This window comes from Mycena indigotica, assembly GCF_014461135.1.
Source record: "Mycena indigotica strain 171206Taipei chromosome Unknown Mind.scaff0005, whole genome shotgun sequence".
NCBI lineage: Eukaryota > Fungi > Basidiomycota > Agaricomycetes > Agaricales > Mycenaceae > Mycena > Mycena indigotica.
The window spans coordinates 4,392,306-4,405,364 of record NW_023503004.1 but is presented as its reverse complement, the minus strand read 5'-3'; the positions used below and the strand labels follow the sequence as shown (position 1 = coordinate 4,405,364).

The 13,059-nt window shown below is 51.6% G+C and overlaps 3 protein-coding genes across 3 annotated transcripts; 1 reads left to right on the top strand and 2 right to left on the bottom strand.

Annotated features, from left to right (window-relative positions):
• Positions 1 to 4,860: 4,860 nt before the first annotated feature.
• On the bottom strand, positions 4,861 to 5,592 carry MIND_00640900 (uncharacterized protein; the record flags this gene model as incomplete). The annotated part of the gene is made up of 3 exons (XM_037363145.1): positions 4,861 to 5,055; positions 5,102 to 5,515; positions 5,566 to 5,592. 3 exons carry the CDS (start codon positions 5,590 to 5,592, stop codon positions 4,861 to 4,863), a joined length of 636 nt encoding a protein of 211 aa, XP_037221066.1.
• A 4,095-nt stretch (positions 5,593 to 9,687) lies between these two features.
• Positions 9,688 to 10,434, top strand: MIND_00640800 (uncharacterized protein; the record flags this gene model as incomplete). The annotated part of the gene is made up of 2 exons (XM_037363144.1): positions 9,688 to 9,831; positions 9,889 to 10,434. 2 exons carry the CDS (start codon positions 9,688 to 9,690, stop codon positions 10,432 to 10,434), a joined length of 690 nt encoding a protein of 229 aa, XP_037221065.1.
• A 641-nt stretch (positions 10,435 to 11,075) lies between these two features.
• Positions 11,076 to 12,765, bottom strand: MIND_00640700 (MFS domain-containing protein; the record flags this gene model as incomplete). Its single annotated transcript, XM_037363143.1, has 6 exons — positions 11,076 to 11,362; positions 11,415 to 11,910; positions 11,958 to 12,120; positions 12,178 to 12,473; positions 12,521 to 12,615; positions 12,666 to 12,765. The coding sequence occupies 6 exons, from the start codon at positions 12,763 to 12,765 to the stop codon at positions 11,076 to 11,078; spliced, it is 1,437 nt and encodes a 478-aa protein (XP_037221064.1).
• Positions 12,766 to 13,059: the final 294 nt, after the last annotated feature.

Genomic DNA, 13,059 nt, shown 5'->3' with positions numbered 1-13,059 from the left:
GTGCCCAGTAGACCTGGTCACTGATCAGCATGGAACAGCCTTGCAGGTTGCTACCTCTGGAGGATACACAGAAATTATACAACTGCTACTTGCATCAGGTGCTCAGGTAGATCTGGTAGCTGCATCAGTAGAAACCTGACATGGTAATCTTGCTTAAGCCCAGATGATAGTGTTCACTTTACCTACTATGACTTAAATTTACCTTGTTTACGTTAGGCTGCTGTAAGCTATTCCACAGTCAACATTAAAGTTGTTCCAGGCCTGGAAACACTGTTAATTTACATGTTAATTAACCAAGCTGTCAAAATTTCCTTTTTGGGTAATCTTCACGAAAATCCACTAATTTTACATATAAAATGTCAATTTTCTTTGCACACATGAATGTTGAGACCCAGTGAGAACACGGGGGTGCAGAATGAGATGAAATGGGACAGAATGTGTTATTCACATTCCGTCCCCATCAATAGTCAATCCGTATGAATTCTGTCCTGAAATCCGGTGATATATGGTGATGAAATGGGATGGATAGAGTACTTTGACATTCCATCTCATTTGGTCACTTCCGACACTGACATGACTGGCAGATGACATGAGGGCAGATTAAGATGAATCGAGACGAATTATTTGATATGCATGTAATGATTCGGGATGGATTGAGATGTAAACAAAACCATATATAGGGCAATAGAAAGCTACGAAATGCGACGCTATACCACCAGCTTCAAGAATCCTGATCGACATCCTCTGAAACCTCTTTCATCTGTGCACTAACCCACTTGCGGATTGTGTTGCGTCGGGTATGGCCTCTGGCCTCGGCTTCTGACTCTTCTACGATGGGTCAGACAGTGCTCAATGTCACTAGCACAGCAACTTACCAGTTCTTTCTCATAAGCTTGATAGGCCTCACTTGCGGCTTGGGGTAACGCAGACCAATGGGCGGTAAACTCCGTGTTGGAGCCGTTGAAGTCTTCTGCATACACAGCCAGACAGAGGTTGCTGGGAAAGCGAGGTCAGTAGAAGGTATGATAAAGGTAGCTTAAGGACGTACCGAGTGGTTAACCTATTCACATAGGGCCGAGCCTTTTTGCCAACGGCGGCGGGCGCAGGTGGTGGTGTGGCAGAGTCAGCTGGTGGCGTCTCTGCCCTAACAGTTGGCTCGTCGGAAGGAGGTGGTGGTGGTGGTGGGACACGAACAGTAGCGCTAAGAAGAGGTGAGTAAAGGAGTGAATAGAGCTAACGACATACAAGAGATTGGTTTGTGGCCAGGTTGGTGGGACAGCGACGGGGGGGGAGAGGAGTAAAGTTGAGGTCTTCATCATCTGATGCAAGTCCCCTGAGCTCTCCCAACGATTCACTATCGAGCAGATGGTCAAAACTAAAGGAGGACCGTGAAATTGGCTCTGAGATTGACTTTGTGAAGGAAGTTTCCTCACCTTCCCCGTCGATTGACATGGTAGAGCCCTGACAGCAGTCAATACAGCGATTATGGACAGTTGATTGAAGTTACCGCTGTCTCAAAGACCATTGGCATCACCATCTCGTCAGAATCACTCCGAGGACGTATATACTTCTCTGACGGAGATTCCACAGTCAAGCCATCGACAGGAATAGACCTTCTCGAAGGGCCCGACTCCACCCTGTGGTGCCATTGCCAGTTCCTTGTCGACATCTCCTTCCCTCCTCGCATGGAGGTCAAGCAGCGAGGACATTTGCAGAGTTGTCTATCGTTATCAAAGATGTATCCATCCCCATACTGGCTATACATCGTGGTCTGCACTAGTCTATGGGAAGAGAAGGAGAAAGACACTGGGAAAGCACTCTACGTGAGACAGGGAAGATGGATGTGATGATAAGAGATAGATCGCGCTCACTTGCATCATTTCGGAAAATGTCCCGATCTGTCACGAGAAGTGATCGCTGCATGTCAGGCAGTCTCGATTGATCCCATTCGGCGCCCCCATGTTTTTACTGGGGTTGAGAGCTTGGTTCAAGCAACATCCAAATGAATATCTAACTACAGGTTGTGTTAAACCACTATTTTCCCTAATATAGATGTAAAATTTGTCAAATCAGTAAGTCACATCACATATCACATGTATATTAACACCTACTCTGAGGCCAGGTCATTATTTACAGGGTTAATTAATATATGTTAATCAACCAGTTCATAAACCAGATCAACTTAAAGCACCTAATTTACCTTATGACCTTTTTTTACCTACCTCCCTAATTTCATTACCTGATTTGACACTTAATTACCTTTATGTACTGTACTCTTTTAAATAATTCGTCGGTCATGTGTCACACAGGACCCTGCCTGAGGAAATTTTTTCGTCAGTCACATAAGTATGGCAATATTTTGCCCAAATTTGTCCATAAAAGGCTATTTTTCGGCTGATCGGCACCTCTGGCATGAAAAGCCCCCAATGGGAAAGGTGCGACAAATGTTTAGGTTTGTCGCACATGTCACGCACTCCGAGGGGTGACGAAACGATTAAAATAGTACAGTACCTCCTCATACCTACAAGTTACCCTGATATTATCTTGGTTATAACCATATATCTGTCAGCATCGGGCTCGGGTCATTTTGGATTGTTGGGGTGTCCGACTGCTAGGGGGCTGAGGAGCACACAGGGATGGGTGTTTAGTCCGGAGAATAGACAATATTAACCTAACAACTACAATATGGCTTTTATACAGAAGAATATTAGGGATAGAATTGGGTGGGCACTAGGCCCCAGGGCAGATCTGATGGGCGCTACGTAAGGCTCCTGTAGGGGTGAAGGGAAGGGGTCAAAGGAATGGGGAGTTGAGAGGAGTGGTGGGCCATCGGGCCCGAACAGCCCCTTGGAAAGGGCAACCCGTCGACTCAACCCAAACTGTGACAATATCACTCATATCCATTATACAAATTTAAGGCTCATAACAGTCATTTAAGAAACCAGATCATACAGGACAAAAAATCAGTAATTAAAGTGACTATAGAATTATTGAGAAAAGAAAAACTAATCTTGAATAGTGAAAAGATCAGGTTCATCAGCAGTAATAATAACATCCATGGCTCTGACAATCAACAGTTTACGCCACCTGTGCAGCCCAGTAGCTACTGTAAATTGTCAGGTCCACCTGGCGGGTTGGACCAGACAATTCACGGCCGCTTCTTCTCCACCATAATAATGAATAGTTAATGAAAAGCAGAATGAATAATTCCAAGTTCCAAGGCCTTTTCTCTCTAAGTCCATCAGGATATGGATAATTATGAATACTTAATTCACTGCGGGAGTTCAGGAATGAACAGGGCCCATTTTGATCGATTATACACCTAAAATCCATGTATCAAAAAAAAAAAAAAAAAAAAATTATAGCTCTATTTGCACAAAAAAAAATGTTGACTTATATGATAAATACTCACTTATATATGATATATATCAGGGCACTGGAGCATATAAGTGAATCTTTTTTGGGTGTAAATGGAAATGGAAAAAAAAATCCTTTTTAGCACATTAATTTTAGGCATATAATTGATTGACACAGGCGCCGTCTAGAATGGGCGGTGCATGCGCGGGCGACCCAATCCTTCTCCTGCACGTACGGGTAACGGCACCGACGTTCCGCACGCGGAGGTGATCAGGGTAGCTCAAGACTTGCAGCACCAGATGATGTTGGAGGATTATTTTTTTGTGTTTAACGAGGTACTGCCAGTGTTCCAAGAGGGAAATGCCTGAATTGTGCTACTAGTGAGGCTGCATCCCAGCGCGCACTCCGCCGTGTGTGGTATCCTACTGCAGCTCGGGCTCCGGCTCAGCGGGCTCCGGCTCGGGCTCCGGCTCGGGCGCCGTGGACGGCCGGGGCCGCGGGCGGCCGGTGGGGTCCGCTATCGTGGTGCTGGGCCCGGCGCTGTGGGATGCGGGGTGTCAGCAAACGCAAGCGGAGAACGAAGCGAAGCGGGGCACGCACGTCCAGGTGACGACGGTCGTGCGCGTGACGAACCACGGCGGGCGGTCGGTCAGCGTCTGGTACACGCGCGTCGCGGTGAACACGGGCCACTCCGCGGGGTCCAGCGCGCCGTGCTGCGCGGCCTGCGGACGGTCAGTCTTCAGATAGCATCGCATCGCGGAGGGACTCGGACGCACGAAGAGCGGCGCGGCGTGCACGTGCGCGGGGACGCTGGCGAGGGCGAGGAGCGCGAGGGCGAGGGCGGCGGGCGGGAGCATGGGGGTTAGCCTGACGAGGTGGGGCAGGGACGGCGCTGTATGTACCCGCGGCTTATATACCGCGCGCTAATCGCGCACGTCATGACTCATCGCGCTATACGCGAAACGGACGGATAGTGTGAACGTGATTGCTCCATGTGCACGCCGTTGATCGATTAGCTAATTCTCCGTCGCGTAGCCGGAGGGAAGGGTGGGTGGGCGGCGCTGCGGCGCGGAGAAACACCGGGGGCGCGGGGCGGATTGTGCACTTGCCTGCGTGCGCGGTATGCGCTTTCTATACGTAGGTGCAGGAGAACAGCATCGGCATCAGCCGCGCCTGCGACAAGTCTACGCGCGCGTGCAGGGGCATGTGTGTACTCGCAGGCACGGCGCACGCCCGAGAGATACGATCGTGGATCCCCCGGATCACTGTGTGTGCGAAAATCGATTCCATTTACTCAGCCATCAAGCAGCAGTGTGGAATCCTACAACTCGCACTCTACAGGTCCCACTCTACAGGTCCCACTCCAGAAAGGAACGCGCCAGCCAAGCTGCATGCGCCGTGTTTGCGTATATATATAAAAAGAAGCAGCGTAAGTAAGTATGTGCAGTGTACATGTACAATTAATGGGGGGGAGGGGGGATAATGCAAGGAGGGTGAGTCTAGTCAGTCCATATACGTCGGCGGCCCGTCCTTGTCCTCCCTCCGGTCGCCCGCCGCCTCCGCGCCCTTGTCGCGGGTGTACACGAGCGACGGCCCGCGCGCCACGAGCGCGCTGCTCGCCCGCCGCAGCCGGCGCATCTCGGCGCGCAGCGCGGCGACCTCGCCCTCGAGCGCCGCGAGCCGCTGCTCCGCCGCAGGCTGCAGCTCTGCCGCCGCCCCGGGCGCGGAGGAGAACATCGTCCACCCGGCGTGCGGGCCGCGCGCGGCGGCGGCGGCGCTGGAGCCAGAGGAAGAGGAGCGCGAGGGCGACGGCGAGGAGCGCGCCGACGCTGCCGCCGACGGCCGCGGCGGCGATCTGGCCGTGCGCGGCGGACGCGGGGCCCGAGCCAGACGCGCCCGAGGCGGCGGGGGGGAGGTCCCAGCTGGCGGTGAAGGTGCCGTTGAGCGTGCTGTTGAAGGTGGCGTTGTTGACTATGGGGTCCGTCGCGTTGCGCGGGGGCGGGTGCGGGGGGAAGGGCGTGGGGGAGGGCACGGAGGTGTTCGTCTGGCGGGAGGAGGCGGTGGAGCTGGGGCCGGACGTGGAGGGCGCGGGGAGGCCGGTGAAGGACTCCGGGACGGGGTCGATGAGCGACGTGGAGAACACGTCGCCGTTGGCGCCCTGCAGGGGTCCTGTCAGCAGCAAAACGGGGCGCGGGGAAGACGACGCACGCCGGGGGTGGGGTTCTGGCTCGACATCGCGGGCGCGGGCTTTTGGATTTAACGTCGGGGCGGGTATGGGCGCGCGCAGCAGGGGCGGGGGCTGCGGCTGCTGCGGACGGGCGATGGGGGTGTTGGGAGGGAGGGAGGAAGGGGGAAAAACGGGGACGACGCCCGCATGGGAATATATCTCCATCGCTGATGGACACCCGCCAAACCCAGGATCCGCCGATCTCCCATTCCGAATTCCACACGTGTCGCGCCCGCCCGTCGCCTCGTCTCGTCGTCGCAGGAGGGGAAGACCTGAGACCTGCCGCGCGCCAGTGGCTTCGCGCAGGGAGGGTTGCGCCGTCGTCTTGCGACCACCGCCCTCACGCAGGATGGTCGCCGATCACACATCCGTCAAGATGCGCGTGCCGATGCCGTACACCTGCCAAGCTCCCATGTAAATTTCAAAATCTTTCAATAAAAAGAGACTCTGATGATGGATTGATAGGTCATGTCCTGTGCTGATCTAGTGTGTTTTCTCCTTACATGAAAGAAGTAAGGAAACATCATCTTTCTGACTTTTTCTGAAAGATGATCTTTTGTTCTTAGGTGAAGAGGGACACAAATAATGTCTGTTTTGCAAATATATATATATATATATATATATATATATAAAGATACTGTTTTAAATGACATAAAACATGAATATAGATGTTGTTAAAAAGAAAATAAAAAATATGTTCTTTCTTCTACAAAGGAGCAGGTATACAAAGCTGATCAGAAAGGAGAGCTTTCACCTGATAATTCAGTTTACTCTCAAAGATGTTCCTTCTGTATGAGAGAAATATTATTGGAAAAAAAAAGATTAAAATGTTTACATCAAATTGATTTCTTAATGTGAAAAGCAAGTCTTGAACTATATCTTTATGACCTAGTGTATATCAAAAAAGAGAAGATATGACAGCCTCTGCAATTTGATATGAACTTCAAAATGAACTTCCTGTTGATTACTTATATTGCTAAATCAGGAAACATAAGTGTACGAAGGTATAATTTAAACTTTGGAGACATAAAATGTGATTTCCCACGCGGTGTCAAAATGGTTCTAAACCTCAGAAATACTTGGACTGCATCTTGAATACTGTAGTATTTTATGGTGCAATTCACCTAGTCACCACTAGTTTGAACAAGCAATATTAGTCCCTGGGAAATACCCTAATTTCTTATCCCTCTAGCCAAAATAAAGCTTTTAGCAAACTGAACATTTCCTCTAGAGGATCTGTAAAAGCTCTCAGAACTGAAGGACTTATATAATTTTCGTGGACTTTTTCCACTGTTTATTATATAATCATAGGATTTTCAGTCATTTTAAGATGCCCTATGGCTCTCTAGATAGTTTCAGCTATGTGTCAGGGGAAACCCTGATGCCGTCACTTGATACCATCAAGTGCCGCATCTGCACCCTGATGTTCTGTCAGGGGAACCCTTTTCAGCCCTCTGGAGACGATTCTGGTCCGATTCTGCTTCCAGTCCAACCCCTGCTCAAGCCCACGCTATCATGGATCCATCAATGTCCTCCTGACGGTCGCCCTGGGACCTGGCCTACAACACCACCTAAGCCTTCTGTCAGACTTCGGGTCAGGCCATGCAAGGTCTTCTCCTAAGAATGCGTGCCTGGAACAGAACAGACGAATCGTCGGGCCCACGAGTAGGGCGTGCAAAACCGAAATGGCCCCGTTAACTTGGTCCCTTGTCGCTGTCGGTGGTCGAAGGTTCGAATCGGGTCGTATTGGGCCCGGTGAGTCGGTGATTACTCCTTGCACAGAGAGAAGTAGTTCTTCAAACAATCTAAGCGATAGAGTACATGGTACGCTATCGCGTGTTTATATATGCAGGCGGTGATTGGACACCCTGGCCTCTCCTGCTCCTCCTCGCCCCCGTTCCTGGCTGCAGAGGGGACAATCATACATCTCTTGCGCGCCATGCACTCCCCCTGGTGTTGAGTTGGGTTCGGCAATGGCTTGACACATCGTTCTTGATCACGTGCTTCCCATGTGTGCGTTCCTCCTACTGGGGCGCCCGTTCCCCATCATCACGTGCTGCGTGTTTTGGGCCCACAGTGGCCCAACACCAGCGCCGGACGGGCCAGGTCTTATCCGTGACACCTTCTGTGCCCAACAGTGGCAGCTACGGATAGCAGTATATAGTCAGCTACCTAGCAGGCAGACCCTTAGAGTTTCTTCTCTTTGGATCCTCCCCTGCTAGGTCAGCTTCATTTGTATTCGCTTCCCAATGTTCACACTTTGAATCCTCCACCTTTATCTCAGGCCTCTGGTGTTGCCCTTACATGCTCTCCCTCCACTGCCTCCACCACATCCCACATCCAGTGGTCCCCAGTCTTTGACTCCCATCCTTACTCTCATGGCCACCGCTTTCCAGGAGTCTCTCTGGAGTGACTATCAGGGATCACTAATGCCATCAGAGACCTCTCTGGTTGCATCACACTAGTAAAATTCAAATTTTTTCCACATGCCACACTATTTTGCTCAGAATCCTCTCCTTAAAGGGGAATTTTGCCATTTCCAGGCCGAAAACTTACTAGTTAAGCAACAATTTGAATTAAATAAGATTTTCATATCAAATGTCACACAATTTTTACCATTTGAATTGCATCAAATATTGAAATACTACAGTATTCATTTCAGTCTGCTAGAAGTGGAAACCATTTGATCCATTCATTTGTAATTAATTTCTCACACCAGGGATTCATGCAAAAACAGGGGCCAAAGCAGGACTGTTCTGTGGGAAAACCAGTGCCAAATGTGGTAAGCTGATTGGATTTAAATCAAGGCCACAGATTTCTGCACACGTAACTTGGAAATTACCTTATTTGGAAATTTCCGAGTCATGTGCGCCAAAAATTGGGGCCCATAATTTATGTCTAGTAAGAATTGGCCCCAGTTGTTTGGGCCTGTATCTGCCAGCTTCAGGCGGCTTTTTTCACTAAAACCCCGATGTGTCTGTTTGCCCTATTTCACAAATAAAATGGTAATTTAAAATGTTTATTACCATCCAAATAAGTATTTAAAAATGAAAAAGGTTGGAGCCCTATGTTTAATTCTCAACTCTACCTTCAAAAACATGGTTATCAGCCTTTGTAGGTAAGTACTCTAGTTCCAGTACTGCCAGTGGTGCTAAATGCTTACAGTCCAACCACATTCAAGTACTTGGTGGCTAAGAATCGGTGATTCGGCCGAACGAAACATCGAAATCGGCGGTGGATTGACAGCGTGTGACATTCTAAAACGCCTTGCCGCCAGCCACAACAATTACAACCAACGTAGAGAGGGCATGTGTCTAGACGCGATCGCACCCGCCCCAACGAGAAGAAACCTCCTGCATCTAATCAGACGTCTTTTCTGCCGCGCTCCCTCCCAGACTCGGACGCGGCAAAATCCGGTTCCCAGTGGCACGACATAGCCCCAGGACGCTTCCCTGAAGCTTAACTGGCAACGAGAATGGTTGCGCACTGTAGCACGCCAGGTTTCGCCATTTGGTGAGCGCTCCGAGTTTCGCGATCAGCTCAACATGAGGCACCAACAGGATGTCACCATCACGACGTCGATAATTATCGAGACGTTTAGGCTTGCGTGTCGTCACAGGCCTGTCCCAAGCCTGTCCAGCCCGGAAACGTGGCCGCTGGTGGGGGGCAACGAGTGGTTTAATGCATCCGAGTGCCACAGCAATCCAAACACTTCTATGCAAGCTTCTGTTGGTGCAAAGATCAAGTGGATATTTCGGTAATACTTATCATATGTCCGCGGCCTCCAACATATAGGCGGTCCGGCAAGCTTGATACTGACGAAACCGCCTCAGATGTATCGTCATTGCCAGCACAAGGGTCAGCGCCGAGTACCGCATTTGGCTGCTTTTGTAGTACTTTTGGCGCACCGAGCCGTCCCCAGGACAGTCCCGATCATAAGGTATTGTGGAGGGTCATTTCTTACTCTGCCGAGGATCAGCCTCTGTGCTCTTACCTCCGCGGACGACAGCATTCCTTCACGGACATTGCAGATTCGGAGACAGCAGGCTCACTGCAGCACTGGTATAAAAAGCGCAAAGACATCATGAGCTGTCGCAGGTCAAATGTCGCTCACCCGTGTCGTCCTGGTCCTCATTCAGACCACATTCAACGAGCTGGCATGTACACCGCCCAATCCAACACAAACAAAACACCGATACCACACGGAGGAGCCCGGTTTCTTCCAGATCGCGCCATTAATACTGCGGGTGTGTTTTCAGCTCGCACGCGTCGTATCTTGACAACTTATCCTGCTTTTCCGAAAGCTTCATCAGTATCTTCTTCGTGGTGTCGCGGGCCTCGAAACATTATCATACCTCACCGCGGCCGGCTATAAACTCCCTCTCTTCCCCACCCCCACCTTGGTAATCCGCATCCAAACGAGCACCACTCCGCTCTTCCTTCTCGGGGTCGCCCTCGTTGTCGCTGGCTCGATATTCCGGCTCGCGGCATTCCGAGCGCTGGGGGAGCTGTTCACGTTCGACCTCACCATCCACCCGAACCACCGGCTCGTCACGGACGGGCCCTACGCCTACGTGCGCCACCCATCGTACACGGGCACCCTGTGCATCATCGCCGGCCTCGTCGCCTCCCACCTTGGCCCCGGCAGCTGGATCTGGCTCTACGCGGGCCACAGCTGGCTCCTCCACGGCCTTCTGCTCGCTGGCGGAACGACGTGGTGGACGTGGATGCTCGGGGTCGGCCTGAGCCGCATCCCCGCCGAAGAAAAGAAGATGTCTGCGCTGTTCCCCGAGCAGTGGGCGGCGTATGTCAGGAGGGTCCCGTATTGGTTCATCCCCGGGGTCGTTTGAGTCACTGCGTTGAGTAGACTAGCAGAATTACGGACTAAATATCCATAATTACATATTGAACTTGAAGTAGCCGACTTGAAGTACCATCAGACTTACATTACTAGTAGTACCAACAAACTTGAACACATGCGTATTTGAATCCACTGGCGTTGACCAAGTCAGCGAACGGTTTTAGGCTTTATTTCGTTCTCTTCGAGTTGCCTCCTATGGACCTAATCGCGGACTCGATAACAAGTCCTCGTTTGGATACTACATAGTAGTGACAAACAAACAAACGTTTGAGTACTTATTTGCGTAAGTAAAAGGCAAGTTGCCCGTTGCTTACGCATTCAGGGCCTTAATTTGCAAAGCCAAACTTTGAATTGTAACAAGGCGTCAGAGAGACCAACCATGAAGGGCACACTTGCTTTCCACACAGACACGACATGAAAAGCATAACTGGTTTCAATAACAAGAAAAACACAACTCCTACTCGACAATACTTACCTGCGACCCCCGCCCGGGCCGCCCATCGTCATCGCCATCGTACACGGAGAACAGAAGTAGTGGGTGCAATCAACCACTGCAACTTCTGTGTAATATGCAACTATTCGTCCCGGCCAGGGGGACTACTTCGTCGTCGCGTGTTCCCGTGCTCGCGCTCAGCCGCTAGCAGCGACAGGGGCGGGCGCGGGCTTCTTGACATCCCCGCCAGGCTCTTTCGGCAGCATGCGCGTAAGGCGGACGGCAATGATGGAGAGGGAAGCAAGGAGGAGGAACCCCGCGGAGCCCGACAACCATTGATGCTTGACCGACAGCGCGAAGAGGGAAGACGCGACGGTCGGCGCAACGGCGCGCATTGCTGTCCCAACGGTACCAGATATGCCACTAACCGCACCGACATTGGCGCGATTGGGGGAGGCTGCTAGTATAAACAGCGAGGTGACCGCTGCGGAAGACTGGTCAGAGAAAGAAAGGAAAAATAAGATAACAGGACATACAAAACGCAAAGTACGTGAAGACCGAGCAGCTCAACTGTCCTGCAATCGCAAGTCCGACAGCCCAGTCGACGGCTCCCTGGCGACGAGCAAGGAAATTGAGGATGGGATAAAACAAGATGGCCGCGGTAATAGCCACAAAGCCGGTGGTGAACATCGTTCGAGCGCCAAAGTAGCGAATAACGCGGCCCCCCAAAGTAGCCTGGATGACCGCATTAAGCATTCCGGTAGACCCCATTAGGAGGCCGATTGCGTATGGACTGAGGCCAAGTCCGCCGTGTTGGATCGGTGTGGCGTAGACGATGGGAAGCAGGGCCGCGTAACTCATCTCGCAAAAGGTGAGGAATCCGTGGTTGACAAATGTAATAACGACCGGGCGGGTGAGCAGTTGTCGAACGGGAAGACGGATGTCTTCGGGATCAGTGGCAGAAGGAAGAAGGGGAGAAGTTTCCGTTGGAGGAGAGCCCTTGGATTGGCGCGTCAGGGCGGAAGGTAGAGTCTGCAGTTGTCAGGTCATGCAATAGGACAGTATAGTAAATAGCGCACCTCTTTCAGACCAACCCAGGCCAGAATGAAGGCCGCCAACGCGATAAGCCCAGCGACAGCACAGGGCAGGAAGTACGGATAGGTTTTCAGCAGCTGGATTCGTCCCAATGGTGAATTCGGCCATTTAGTTGCGGGATTGACCAGGATACCGCCCAGCGCAGGCCTATTCCGAGTCCCATTTCAGCATCCAAAACGCAGGGGAACAAAGGCAGGACGTTACCCTAAAGTAACTCCCGTGCTCCACATGAGGGGCAAGAACGAGAACATGTCCGCGATGTTGCTGGGGTCGGAAATCTCGTTCATCGCGGTCTTGGTTACGCCCGTGTTCCCGTTCCACACTCCTTGCAGGCAGCGCCAGCCGAGCATGCTCCAGTAATTACTGCTCAGTCCGAAGCCAAACATCGACAGCGCGAGGCCAAGGGGGGCGAAAAGCAGGACGGGACGGCGACCGTAAACGTCGGAGAGACGCCCGAATTGGAAGACGGTGACGGATTCGGCGAGGAAGAAGGACGATTCCTGGGCCATTTAAGAGGGTGCAATAAGGTGGGGAGAGGGAGACGCACCAGCATACCCGCATAGAACCCGATTTTGGTCTCGTCTCCCTTTGTGATGCCCGTGTCGCGAACGAACTGCACGACGAAGGGGTAAATGACGAGCGCTGTTGTGGGTGAGTGCCGTGGACCAGCGATGAAGAAAAACTGCGCGTACCTGCGATGGGCTCCGCGAATTGAATGGCCAGCAGGATGAAGAGTTGCATTTTGGGGATGGGCGTCCGCTTGCGCGGCGGGTCCGCGTCGGTTTCAGACATGGTTGGCTTGTCGTTTGTCTGGTAGTAGGTTCTAGTGGTCGTGGTGAGAGGTTAAAAGGATTGACCCTGGATAAGTAATCTAGCGGCCCCTTGTGACTCACACACAACTCACATGAGCTGCCGCCTGCTGCCGCACTGCGGATCCATGGGTGACAACAACACCCGAATGGAAATTCTCCGAGCTTCCGCGGCCGATGGCCCGAAAGCTTCGGCAAGATGCAAAGGTGATACTTGATTCTTGCTTGATACACTGGACACTATTCCAACTTTATTCACAAGGTGTGAATACTGACT